General features: G+C 40.4%; 1 protein-coding gene across 3 annotated transcripts in view; it reads right to left on the bottom strand.

The window, feature by feature from the left end:
• Positions 1-573: 573 nt before the first annotated feature.
• plxnb2b (plexin b2b) overlaps positions 574-14516 on the bottom strand; it is a 111594-nt gene continuing 97651 nt past the window's right edge. For all 3 annotated transcript variants that reach the window (XM_069163587.1, XM_069163586.1, XM_069163588.1), the window contains 13 exons: positions 12598-12779; positions 10400-10466; positions 9879-10025; positions 8607-8763; positions 7690-7790; positions 6125-6209; positions 5562-5713; positions 5157-5317; positions 2684-2831; positions 2460-2524; positions 2226-2301; positions 1268-1342; positions 574-689 (listed from right to left, as the gene is read on the bottom strand). In XM_069163587.1, the coding sequence (XP_069019688.1) occupies positions 585-689; positions 1268-1342; positions 2226-2301; positions 2460-2524; positions 2684-2831; positions 5157-5317; positions 5562-5713; positions 6125-6209; positions 7690-7790; positions 8607-8763; positions 9879-10025; positions 10400-10466; positions 12598-12779 (1521 nt within the window). In that variant the 3' untranslated portion in view covers positions 574-584. The remainder of the gene's footprint in view (positions 690-1267; positions 1343-2225; positions 2302-2459; positions 2525-2683; positions 2832-5156; positions 5318-5561; positions 5714-6124; positions 6210-7689; positions 7791-8606; positions 8764-9878; positions 10026-10399; positions 10467-12597; positions 12780-14516) is intronic.

Below are 14516 nucleotides of genomic sequence, written 5' to 3'. Positions count from 1 at the left end.
GTTGCACATCACGCAGACATCTACGCACACACAGGCTAATAAAAACACTATCCGCACCACAAGGTGATCCATTTAAAAAGATATTTTTTTTCCTTATAAAGCTTTCCGCATAAAGACTGCACAATAAAAAAAATATATAATACAACTCTTAAAACCTTTTCTACACAGAGAGAAATTGAACATCTGATTATCTTCTATGTCAGTGCTCCACAGCGGGGCTTAATTCTCAGAGAGAGTTCTCCCGCACTGCATTGTGGGAGCAATATTCAGTGAAGCATGAGTGAGCGCGCAGACCTTTAAGGTTTGGCAAGTGAGCTTTAAGGCGTACCTATGACAGTGTAACCCATCATTTTCTTCCTCTCTTTCTGCTCTCTATCTGCATTTCATTAGTCCCTGTTACTCCACAGAACAGAAAACTGCCCCAGGGCCAAGTTGTACAATATACACACCCACGAGTCCCTTCTCACATTTCCTTATTTCCATCTTTCATTCTTTGAAAAGAAGAAATAAGGTACTGTAGTCACTGCCGATATCCCTCCATCCCCTCCCTCCCCGCCCTCCCCGCCCTCCCTCCACTCAGTGGGTTAGAGATCAGTCACTTTGTTCTCCAGGGCGGCTGCTATCTGCTGGAGCCGCAGGGTTAGCTGTTTACTCTGGGAAGCTGGGTCCTCGTCGAGGGATGCGATGATCTGAAAGAGGGATGGAAGGTGAGAAGGAGAGAGATGGAGGAGAATGGCAGAGAAGACGGAAATAATAGAAGTGAAGAGGAGACGGGGAGAACGGTGCGAAGGACAGCAGAAGGGCCGTGTCGGAAAAGCACAGAAACAAGGAGACGGGGGATGGACGGAGAACAAGCACGGGACAAAGGGGAAGAAAAGGGGTGGAGAGTGGGAGGAGAGGATAGTGTTATTTGACATCCACAGTCACGTCATATGAGCTGTTATTGTTTATGAGCCCCACTTAGGGGAGACTGACAGCCCCATTTGTTTATCCAACTTGTTCATTAGGTTTTGTTTATCCCCTTTTTGTGACCTCAAGTGGCAATGCACAATGGACGCTTAAAAATCAATTCCCCGAGCAATTTTCCAATTCACATCCCACAGAAATGCTTTCAATTAAAATTTCATACAATCACTCTTCTGGCATATCAAGAGTGAAGAGAGGAAAAAAAAAAAAAAAAAAAGGAAACACAATAATATAGTGGGCAGTAGTGCATATAGTGGAATAGCCTCCTTTGGGTGCGATAGGAAGGAGAAGGGCCTCTTACCCCATCATAGTATTTGCTGGCATACTGGTAGAGCTGATGGAGAGCCACTTGTGTGTTCAGTTTGTCTGTGTGAGCCTGGAGAACATAAATTACAATTTTAAGGTTGAAGAGGAAACGTCACTACAGCATAAAACTGCACATAGGTGAGTGAACTACTTTTTGTCCCCAGGTTTAAAAAGTATCTTTGAGTACTGCATAGGAAAACAAACTAACATTTGCAAAGACACATGCTATCATTAATCACCCCCATGCATTAAAGTTATGATCCTTCCGACATCAAACCCTGTTTTTGGAGTCTATCATGCAAAGAGGACAGTTGCTTACGTGTTGATTAAAACAAAGTGAGCCTATTTGGCTGCACTACAAACGGATACACCACCTCCTGTTGTCTTTTTGACAGATTAGCTCAACTAGTGGTTGCTCTAATGACGAGTTGCAAGGTGAAAACTGTTTCAGTAAATACAAATCCACGACATTTTCTCTGCTTGTTAACAGTATTCTTCACTATCTGCAGTCAAATAACGTAAGTTCCTCCTCAGCAAAAAAAATAAAAAAAATGTTCTGTGGATTGTATCTTCACTAACTCTCCAAATTAGCTTGTCAGAACAAAATATCGAAACAACCACTTTGGAAAATATCTTCTTCCAATATAAAATCTTAGGGGTACAAGCCTGTGGCTGTAAACACTTCAAGGGTGGAAGTCAACTATGAATCCCAAGGTTCATCGCAGCATGAAATCAATAAGCTTACAAGTGTTCACTGCTCATGGTGGGCAGAAGCTAAGGATTACAAATGTTGAGAAAAACTGAATACACAATCTGAAGCTTGAATTTACTCTATTAAACTGCACTCGCTGCTACCATGGTAACCACGGTTGTCATGAAATCTGAAAAGGATTGTAACTTTAATAGCACGGTAAAATAAATGGCAAGCAGAGAATGACAGCTGTGTTTCTCACCCGTGACACTTCTGCCAAATGAGTGTTCATGTCCTGGTCGCTGATGGGCACCATCTGCCTGATGCCCTTATAGTAACTACACACACACAGACATGCACAGAAGAGACAAGAGGTGGTAATTACTCCATTGTGTAATTGTTAGTGAAAAATTTCTCACAGTCTGAAGACATTTTAAACTCAAATGGTAAAAAAAACACATGGAAAGGGAAACTGTAAAGTGCTGACAGTACTCACTCATCCACCATCTTCTTATAGGTGGAGATCTCCTTTGCATAGAGTAGTTTGTTACTTGGAGAGTCCTAGAGATGAAAAATGGACACACAACAGAGACAATAATGGCACTTCAGATTGACCGACATATGATATTCCTCCTCTCACTTCATTCTCATCTTCTCCATCTTTCCTCCCATCTTCCCTCTTGCTCTTTAAACCCCCCCCGTTCATTGACGTCCACTCACCCGGCTGAGTTTGTGCTCGCTCTTGGTGCAGGCATCCATGAAGGTCTGGGCGATGACGGAGAGCGAGGCGTCCACCACTTCAGACACGTGGACATCAAAGGTGAAGTGGGGATTCTTGAGGATGTTCACCCAGAACCGCAGAGGCAGGCTGCACGGGGGAAGAGGGGAAAGAAATCAATCTATCATCACAGTTGTTATCATTATTACTGCCTCAGAGTGTGGTGGAATCTCATCAACCACATTACATCTGTGAATTAATTCAAGTTAGGGAGGCATTTCATGTGAGAGCACTTGCCTGAGGTGCAATTGAGAGTAGTACAAGATAATAACAGGAATTGAAAAAAAAAAAAGCCTTTCTTGTAGGTGTCAGTTTATTCAGAACAATACCCTTGACTGTCAGTTTTTATTACTATGTCATGTGATGCTGACCTCTGTGTGAATCACTGCTGTTCAAAGAAAATGAAAAACGAAAAAGAAATGCCCTCAGATTAATTTTTTTCTTTAATAAGAAAAGGCATCTGCGCAAAGCAACGGGCAATGATGCTTGTCCACTCTGACAAACAGTGATTAGAAATGCTAAAGAAACGGCAAAACTTTGACCTTTGAAGTTCCTGTGCAACCTAACAACCTAAAGCACAGACTACGTAATGTAATGCTCGGGTGCTCTCGCTAATTTCCCCTCTGAACAGGAAACCACAAGCTCCCTGCGCTGCTCTCCAGCTTCGCATCGGCTTGTAAATTCAAAAAACGACGCCCAAAATACAGTAGTTTCCAAAAAACTCTCCACCCTGTTTGGTGCAAATATCCCGCCATCTGAGACAGGAAACACGCACCGTGTAAAATTCATACTGGTTTGGAAATATCTCCGGGGAAGGCTGCGGTGAGAATACAATAGAAGCATAAAAATAGCAATGTTGCAATAATCACAATTAAATTAGCTTGGGACATAATTACCATGTTTGTTTGTTGTTATGCCTCATACACACATTCATATTTAATACATGGCCCTCAGTTGATTTGATAAACAGAACGGGTGGATGCAGAACGTAGTGTGGAGAGTAGTAAGTAATTAAATCGCTCATCTCCTGTCCTTGTGTGGGTGCTCTCTTGCCAGCCTTGCGTCAATCACTGGCATCTACATGCAACACGTCGTCTTGTATGCTTGAGCCTTAGCCGACATGACATTAATTTATGCACTTAAATGCCACATGGGAGCAGGGGGATTGCAAATGCAAACGAAGTAAGCTGAAATTGTCCATTTGTATTCAGCCCTTTCTGGGATAAGTAAGTTATGTTTCTTGGAGAGTTACTGTATCTCAGGAGGCAGGATTTGTGATGTTGGTCCGACTCAGACATGAATGTTTGTATGTGTTAGTTGTGAAAAGTAAGTACTGTAGTCAAGTATGAATATGAAGTATACTTGGTACTTCACTACTGTGTACTTCAGTCGTTCCACTTTATACTACTTCAGACATCTACATTTCAGAAGGAAAATATTATTCTTTTGCTCCAGAAAAAAAAACAAAAACAAAAAAAACAGCACATTGAGACGAATTGAATCATCTGGATCAACATTAAATTGATCAGATCATTCATTTTAAATACATTTTGAGACTCAAAGTGTTCCATTGTTGACAAAACATGTTGAAGATACACCGTACATCCACACGATGTATGGAAATGGAGGGAAATCTCCTGGGAAAAAAAAATCAGATTACTTTCTTTATTTCACAGAGGCTGAAAAGATGTGAAATATGTTGGAGAGTGTGTGGACAATTTTATCTTTATGCTTATCATTTTTTTTTTTTTTTAATTTTTTAATTTTTTTTTTTAAACACTCAGATAAAAGGTCCTGATGAGTCATACAGTACTTTATCGGTGCAAATGGAAGCAACATTCAGTATATAGCTATAGATATGTGGTTGAAATACTCTGAAAAGCTATTATGGTGCAGCACCCTCCAACGAAGGACCAAGGCTAATGACTGTTGAAGAAATCTTAATAGAAAAGTTGGCATACATCTTGACTACAACAAGTCCAACTGGAAGAAAAGAGGAAAAAATGGACATGAAACAAAATTGAAAATGGAATTTAATGGGTCGAAAGTGTAAATTTTTTGCTGCTGTCATTTTCAAATAAGCAAATCTTTAACCAATAAAGATTTTAGCCATAAAAGTTGCCAATAATTATAATTATAATAATAATAATAATAAGATTTATCGGGATAGCCCTTGTAGGGGGCTTGACCTCCAGTTTAAGAACCACTGGGCTAAAGTAATTGTATTTGCAGTTTTTAAAAACAAGGTCCTCTTCAAACAACTACAACAGTGTAATACTACTTATTAATACTACTTATATACTGATACACACATGCAATCTAAAACCGTGTTATCCAAGATCATGTATCAGTCATAGGGGCCTTTTTTCTGCACAATGAACTTTTGTTCTTTATAGAGTTGTCTCGTGTTTTTACCTATTAGTCTTCCAGATATGGATGGTCTCCTCGTCCACATTGTTGTGTTTCAGCGCTTGCTCATCCAGGAAGTCAAAGAAATATTTGACAGCTGGTGGGACCACTGCCCCAGAGCACAGCACGCTGCGGAAGAAATCATCCACAAACTGCTGCAATGTTCCCTGAAAAGAGCCACAAATAATATGCGACAGGGACAAAGAGCAAAGCCAGAAATATCAAAACCCTGAGACAGAGATATTTACGAGCAATTTGAGTGTTTCTTTCCTTTCCAAAGGTAGACGCTAGCAAAAAAGTTTTTCACTGAAAACCTCGTTATTAAAGCAAATATTGATGTTTAATCAGCACATCACATAACTACTTAAGAAAATGTCTGATTGTATAAATGATTCGGTCTTTGTACTGTACCTTGACAGACAGGAGTCGTGTTAAATAGATCTCTGTAATGGCTTTGGTCATCGACTTGTCCTTTATGCTTCCTCGTTTAGATTTGATCTCATCCAGTTCATCTGCTGGCCTCACCAAGTGAAACACTTTGTCGTCTTCCAACAGAGCATTTCCTATTGGGGAAAAACAACGCTTGAAACTTTCCTCTAATAATTCCACTTCTTATTTATTCATGCACTCTCTTGCAGAACATATTCAGATGAGGAAAAATGGGAGGGTGTTTGTCAACTGAATTTTGAATGCAGAGAGAGGAAATACTTAACAATCAGCTATTCTGAACCCTACGTAAAACAGCTAAAGATAAAAGTGCACACTATTTCAGCATAATCTGAAAGTGTGCTTCACATAAAACAACGTATTAGCATGTAAAATGAGAGCTGGGATATTGAGAAAAAGCCCTGGGGAAACAAAACAAAGACAGGCATTACATTCTCAAGTACACGTCTGATCTGTGCACGTTTGGGTTCAACAAGTGCGTGTCTATGTGTGTCCAAGTATGTGTGCGTATTCAGAGAGACACGTACGCTCTTCGTGGTTTTCTTGGTTCTGGTCATAGTTCTGTTGAGTGTGGAACACTTTGGACAGAACTAATGTGGCGTTATCTCGCACCTGGAAAGTACAAGTCAATTGTTAGACAGACGGCACAAACAATGACGCACACTCACTTCACACACCTTTGAATTTAATAGGTACTGTGACTGCGGTCAGCAGTCTCTTTTAGTGCCCCAGAACTAATTCCTAATCAATGCGACTGAGTGGACATGAGCAGTGAGTCTTTATTGGGGTATTTACAGGCCATTTTCTTTGGCGTCAACCCATTATTGACCCCACAAATACCGTGATTAGCACTACTCTGACACAGCCAATGAATCTATGGCCACAAGGCTGTTGTCTAAGAACAACTGCGAGACATCAGCAGGTAGGATGAAAGGAAGACGAGCGCCTTTGAAAGAGGGGGATTTAAGTGGTCAAAAAGCAGGACAAGTGACGGATATTTGTGAGTGACCTTTCTTTCCTTAGATCAATACAGTGCCTGGAAGATTTAGTGGCGTTCTGTTGCCATTGAGAGCTCACAAGAGCAAACCAGAACCAGGCGGGTGAAAGTGTCTGGGGAGAAACTCAACATTTTATTGCAAAGCTGATGGAGGCAGACATTGAAGAGATATCATTTCATTGTGCTTTCCTAATATATTTTATTAGTGGACACAAAAAGATTTACGTTTGTATAACATTTTTTGTGCTTGTCCACATTACAAAGGATGCATGTGCTCACACACACACACACACACATTATACTTAACGCTGTAAGAGGCACTTAAAGCACAAAACTGTTCATTTCCTTTAACTTTTACATAACCTATTAACAGGTAACCTACAACCAAAAATAAAGGAAACTCCATTTTGCTTGATGAACTTATAAGCAAAGTGGCATTTAAAAGGCTTTGAAGGACCATCTTATCAATTTCAAACAGTGTGCTTGAATACATGCCGTACACTGACATCCTCATAAACAGGATACCATCAACTTTTTTCAGTACCAAAGAGATTTAAAAAAATAAGAACAGTTTAATAGTTATACCTTATTAGTCGTCTGAATGTTTAACTTTAGATTAATTTGTCGTCATTTTTTATCTTCACTTACACGTGTGGGAGTGTAAGTGGAAAGTAGTGTCCTTATCATGAACATGATTTTTTTTATTGTGGGAATTTTTGAGGTCACTGTTTATTAACTAATATAGGATGATATATTGTTAAGAGACACTGCCGTAGTGTTTTGTTGTTTGTTACGCTGTTACCACCATGCAAGGCAGGAAAAATGCTCTTACTCACCGACACGTGGCGGTGGTGAATCAAAGAGAAACAACAAAAACTCATAAGATGTGTGTTAATATATTCGAGTCTGACAATCTGCAGCAGACACAGATTACCCACACACCACTGTGATGTACAGCTCAGCCTCTGACTGAGATGGCGTGAAAATATTCCACCCCATTCACACCACACACGTGTATCTTCCTCTCTTCTGCTTTAAGTCCTGCTCTTTTGAATTTCATTTTTTTGAATGACATTAAAGTCGGTCAATACTCACATTGTAGTGCGCAAGAGTGTTGATGCGTTTCCATCTGCCTTCTTTCTGGGAAGTCAAGTCCAGATCTGACAAAATCTGCCCTGTTGAGCCGGGACGCCACTCTGTGGTGAGGGCCGGAACAGAAAGTCAAAGTGTCAACATACTTGAGCATTGTTTTTCAAATATTATTTTACCCTGGGTCACTGTTACTTTAAGGGTCTTCTGTAATAATGTTCTCTTAAACAAATCCATCTATCCATCCTGCTATCAGCCTGGCTCTCCTTGGACTTAATGACACACTTGAGTTAATGTTGGGTGAACAAGTGATGCGTCAGTATTTTCTGAATAATTGAAATTTAACTCTAAATTCTGTGATTTCCACCTCAACATGTTCTGGAGCTCCACGCCATCTGTGTCATACTGTATGATTCATTAACAAGTACCACCAAATATAACAGGGTTATCTCTATGATTCACCATGAAAGAGGATGGATCTCTGCTTATCTAAAATGTATAAAGGAATGAGATCTACATCATGCGTGGGAATAAAAAAAATGGCTTTGATGTTGGAAAATGTCTTTGGAGCTTTAGCCTTTCAAGTCAGTCCCTGAGGTTTCTGACTACAGCAGTGAGCAAAACTTTGTTTAGGGATGAAGGATTTCTTTATGTTGCTGGCAATGATTAACTTCTCATCCTCAATAAAGCTTTATATTCAATGAATGGAAACAAATGTATGTTAAAATGTTAAATGTACTGAATGAAGCTAAAATTAAATAATCAATTACTTTCTTGATTTAATAATAAATTGATTTAACTCAGGACTGAAATAAGCTCCCTGTTGACATCCTCAGCACTCCCTGTAACAGTTATATTATTCATCTTCCTTTGATGTTTCTGCTTCGACTCATCTTCTTCTCGGATGGCCCTCATTTACTCACCCAGAGTGACACTGTCGACCTTGGGCCGCAGGGAGTACGGCAGGTTCCTATATACTTGCTCGATGATCTTCTCTTTCACCTGCGAGATAGTGTCACAGTTGAGCACCTTAACGGGCGTGACGTCTGGACCCTCGCCTTGAACCAGCACTTGGAGGGTCTGGCAAACACACACACAGACGCACGTTTAGGACACGAGGTGATAGCGTATGCGACACACATGCACCTATGCTCACAAATGTGTAGAAATATTCAGACATGGCCAGAGCACCCAGCCACCCACACGCCACATACCAAGCTCTATTGGGATGTTGTCGTCATGGCAACTGAGCTTCTGTAAGCACACACACACACACACACACACACACACACTGCGGTGACACCTGACAGGTCTCTTGTCACCATGGCCAGCTAATGACCAAGGCTCAACGGGCGCAAACTCTGACCCACCTTACCTCCCACTCTCCATCAGCTCTGTCAGACATAACTGACCAGTCAACAGATTCAAATGGAGGGCAGGCCATCCCATCACAATAGTAACCTCATAAGCCCGTCTGCATTTCAAGTGAATCGAAGGAGCACACTGTGAATTAAAGCCAAGAGGAGCCACTGCATCTGCCTGTGAAATCTAGCTCGGTGCCTTTTTTCTCCCCATGTAATTCAATCACAGAAGGAGATCCATCTCAGCACGAGACATGTAATTCAGGCTAATTTGATAATTGTCCTCGACAACGCCATTACCCATGGGTCTTTTTATTTGTGCTGACTTTAACAGAAAACAGCTGTGTTCACATTAGCTTCCATTATTGAAACACGATACCAAAACGAGACTCACAGGCTTGTCCCGACTCCTGAAAGCTGCCCAAATGGAGACAGAGCAGGTGCAGGTTGCAAGGTCGAGGGGGAGGTTGTGAAGGTGGCTTGTGCTCTGTATTTGTAGCGACTTGTAGTACTTTCACCTGCGCCACACACTTCACTTCTATACTGGAATGTATTACCAGTGTTACCAGAACATTGACACTGAAAATTAATGTCACAAAAGCGGGCAGTCGCCTAAGGGTTGTTGGTTTTTTTTTGGTGATGGGGGTTGCCATAGCAACTGTGTGTATGTGTGCGTGTTTGTGTTGCTCACCAGACACAAGACAGCATGCAATCTCAAAGCAGTGTGCGTAGTTTTTCTGATAGTCACTAAATTTGTGTGCGTGTGTGCACGTGCATGTGTGTGTGTGTGTGTGTGTGTGTGTGTGTGTGTGTGCGTGCGTCTGCCCATCTCACCAAGACAGAGTACTCCACGTCGTCGCCCAACAGGCCAGTGTCATTGAGGGTGTACTTGGCTTTCTTCACTCTGGCATCCACGGGGCCTTTCTCGATCTGGTGCTTGATGGCTCGGAACAGTTTGTACAAGGGCTCGCCTGCAGAGTCCTAATAAACACACCGAATACACACACACACACGCACGCACACAAAACCATTTAAAAGTTGTCTCAGCCATTGTCAAGAAGCTAATTGTTGTGATTAGCAGCTTAGAAGACAAATACATTTACATTGTGAATACAAGCTCTAATGAAAAAAAATGGTGAAACCTATAAATAAAGCCCATCGTTTATTCTGAAGCATGTCATTATACACATTTTCTGTATTAATAATTAAGTGCATCACTGCTGACTGACATTTTGAAATAGTGTATATGTAAAGACTGCCTCAGACTAGAGTTTGTTCTATTAAACATTACAAAACAGTGACTCTAGTTTTCATAATAGTTTTAATATATTCCAGTGACCCAAAATTCATGTTACCTTCAAAAACTGGTAAAGGCAGATAGACATCCAGTTACACAGCATCCTTTCCACCACGGTCTCTGACCTGAAAAACACATTGCAGGAGCAGGTTTAATCATTATTGTCAAAATAAAAGTTGATAATGTTTGTATATCAATACTTATAGTGATTTGGAAATTAGACATTTAATTATGGTCATATCATGCCTCTTAAATTCTGCATGCAAATATAAAAAAAAATATCACCACTTGTCCAATGGATTTAATGCTATTACTGATTGTTTTATGTTCGCTCGAAGTGTGGGGCTTTAGCAGATGTTTTGACATATTTTGAAATACGTTTAATGTAGTCATTATGTCTGTGTGCTGTGATTTAGTGGCTGCAAAACTAATTTATGCAATTTACCAGCTAAACAAAGACAGAGTTAAAAGTTAAAAGAAGAATGAGAGGTAACTTTTATTACAGAGCCTTTCAGAGCCTTTGATACTATATCAGTTTGAAAATGTTGAGACACCGCTTTTTTAGGGCCGCATTTTATAAAATATTAGGAAGAGAAATTTCTGCGCAGCCTGTCAGTGTCAAGATATTTTAATGCAAAAGTAATGTTAGTGGTCACTTGACTGATAGTCCATCATAATGTCAGATAACCACTGGTGGTGCCCATTGTTAGCTCATACCATGCCTAATTAGAGTTCTTGTATATAAGCGCCCTGTGTTGGCACAATGGCCTAATCAGCATAATGAGCTTCTCCACTGGGGGATAATTAAGATGTGTACTTGCATAACAGCCAGTCACAGCGTGCCTCGGCACAGTAGATAGTTCAGATCATATAACTCCTTCTCAGCAGTGATGAGCAACTGTACTCTTAGTCAAGTGGGTCCTGCTGAGGGGTGACCTTGACATGATCATTACAGTGAAAAAAGGGTGCAGAACAAAAGAACACTAAAATTGGCATTTCTTCTCTGAAGGCCATTTGCTTCAATCAAATTACTCAGTTTAATATTTACAGACTCTACAAAGACATGATGAAATTTAGCCAAAGGAGAAAACAGTGAGCAATTAACATTTGGTAAAATTGGAGAACACTATCCATAATATTTGGCAACTTGCCAATAATACCAGTTAATTCAACAGTGATTGGTTACGATTTCAGCCAATCATAATATGACTTTAAATGAGTTATCACCGTTTTTCCGATGTAACAATTATCTCCTCTTCACTTGTAAAAGTAATTTAATAAAAGGTTAGATGTTGGCTCAAGTGCAACCCAAAGCTGATCTACAGTTCAGATGGTGCAGATTGTTTTTTAGTAGAAATCTCCATTGACAAATCACCCTGCTGCAGGATCACGTGAAAGGAACTCGCAGAAAGCAAGTAGTAACATTTTAGACCTACACCCTATTGGTAAGGAGCTACAGGATGAGATGATGATGATGGAGATGGTGAAGAGAAAGAATACAAGGAGAATCATCGCGGTTGGATTCCAAGAAGGAAAAAAAACAAAACAGAAGGAGGACCAGGAGGAGGAGGACTAGAATAGATTGAGCAGCTGTCTGGATCTTTAGAGTGGACTACAGTAGTCAGTGCAAAATTCAGCAGAAAACATGGCAACAGAATGAAACAGTCCGCTGCATCTTGAACTGAATCCCAGTCTGCCTCAACTGGTTGATAATATCAGTGCCAGAGTTTAGATATGGGACGAGTCTGATTATAGAGCTGCAGACGCGGGACATTTCACAATCTCAGAGGGTACAGCCAATACAGTGGTTCTGTACCAAGGCAGTGGTGCTCTAAACATATAATGTAAATGTATAATGTTCACCATTAAAATTGTGACCTCATGAGGATTGCCAGTGCCACTACTATTCATCAAAGAGGCATGAACGTTTGTATTATATTTCATGGCAACCCATCCATTATTTGTCGAGTTGTTTAAGTTGAGAGAAAATATGTCACCCTAATGTGGCACAAAAGAAGTGAGGTGATCACCAACATCATGAGGATCCAACCTTTGTAAACCATCAATATCCGTATGAAATGTTATATTAATTAATCCTGTAAATGTTGAAATATTTTACTTGATAAGTGAGAAATTACCTGCTGGTGGCACCAAACGAAAGGTCTGACCAAGTCACACATACGTAGTACTGACATTTTCCCATCATTACTGAACCAGTATCTGCTGAGCGGCAGCACTGAGTCGATCCACACTCACCTGCGCAGCATCAGTTTCGGGTTCTTGCTGTGAACGTATTCCTCCATCAGCTCCAGCAGCAGCGTTCGCATAATGTCGGTGTAGTACTCCAGCTTCCCATGCAGAGCCACTGTCAGCAGGGAGGCAAAGTACACCTTGGCCCTGGCATTGAAGTCATGACTGCGCTCCAGGGTACGGATAAACTGCAAACACAGAGCCGCACACACACACACACGCACGCACGCACACGCACACAGAAACGGGCAAATGACGAGCAAAATTAATCATCATGATGAATCACATACACATGCACACACACAGAAGCAAAGCCAACGGAATGTGCTTTTAAATTATAAAAAGACTAATACAAGTGAAAATTACAATTATCAAGGTAAATTTAGTTCTGCCCTGTAAAATATTCTGGCTTGAAAATGATACCAATTAGTAGGAGAGGAATCACCCCACACATGCAGTTAACACCTCAAAGGCTGTTTCTGTTCCAGCAATATTGGATTAATAAGAATCTTCACACATCTCGCTCTGCCATGTCTTCTGCTTCTCACTTCTAATGCTGTACTCCGCAAACTAAAAAAAATGACAGAGTCCTCAATTCAAAGGACGGCACCCTGAATTTGAAATAGATCCTGACAGTTTGTTGACTATGAATGAGGCCTATTTTGAAAGCTTACAAAGATCTCGGGGAGCGAGCACCTTCAGTGTCGTGGGGGATAAATCCACATTTGGGGATTATTCACAAATACAAATACAGTATTACACACATAAAGGTTTACTACCTAAGCAGCTAAGAGTAATGCTGGCTTGATCTTACTATTTTATTGCCATCTATTGTCAGAAAACAAAACAATGAATTTATCCTGCTGCATTTTATGAGGATTGCCTGTGCAGATAGCTACAGCCAGCTCATACCTCTGTGCCATAAACGCTACTGTCATCCCAAAACACACAAAAGAGACATATTGCTGCATTCAGTGATACACTCCTTTCATTCCAATGCACAAGGCCAGTTTAGTTCACTCAGAAACAACTCCACAAATGCATGTTTGATTTCTGAACAGCTCTAAATCAGGGAGACTTCACTGCTTATGTTCAGAGACAACAGGTTTTACACTGCACTGCAAATTCAATAAGCTGAGATGGGTTTATTAAAAATACAAAATATATGAATAAAAGCAGAAATATATTGTTAGCCTTCAACATCAAGTATATTTATAGTATACTGCATTCAATATAAAATATTAAAACAGGTGTATATATATGTATATATAAATTCAGACTCATGTTCAGCCATACTAGGTGTGAAGCTGCACTGGCACAGCAATGTTTGAGCTAAATGTTAATGTCATCCAACATGCTAACGCTGATGTTACATATGCTAATTATCACAAAACACAAAGTACAGCTGAAGCTGATGGAAATGTCAACGATTTTGCAAATGTTGGGTCATAAACCAACATGATCCATCAGATGATTTGCGACACAGAACTATGTGAGAAGTTGTCCAAAACTGCTGGAAAAGGGACGGCACTTTCAGAAATACTGTACATAGCAGGTGATTGGGTTTACCATCTGTCTGCCAGTTTTCGAACAAACAGTTGCTTCTCGCTGTTGTCGCACTTGAAGGCAGACGGGTCCAAATTAGCAAAATCGTAAAGCTTGACGAGATGGATGTACCAACATTTTTTAAAAGTCTCCTATGGGGCAAAGTAATATCCACCAAAGTTTACGGTAATCCATCCAACAGTTGTCAATATTTCACTGAAATGATGGTGATATTAGAGGAAAAGTCAGAGAATGAAACATATAAACGTCTGAGACAATCCATTTAATAGTCGCTGTGAAATTTCAATCTGGACCAAAATGTGACACTGAAAGAGTCCTGATGCCACCTGGCTAAAAAGGAAAATTCAGAAAATCTGCTG

Source organism: Embiotoca jacksoni, unplaced genomic scaffold (genome assembly GCF_022577435.1).
Source record: "Embiotoca jacksoni isolate LCO1_2020_lvr unplaced genomic scaffold, fEmbJac1.0.p SCAF_3, whole genome shotgun sequence".
Lineage (NCBI taxonomy): Eukaryota > Metazoa > Chordata > Actinopteri > Embiotocidae > Embiotoca > Embiotoca jacksoni.
Note: the sequence above shows the minus strand (reverse complement) of the source record. Positions and strands in the feature narration are given on the sequence as shown.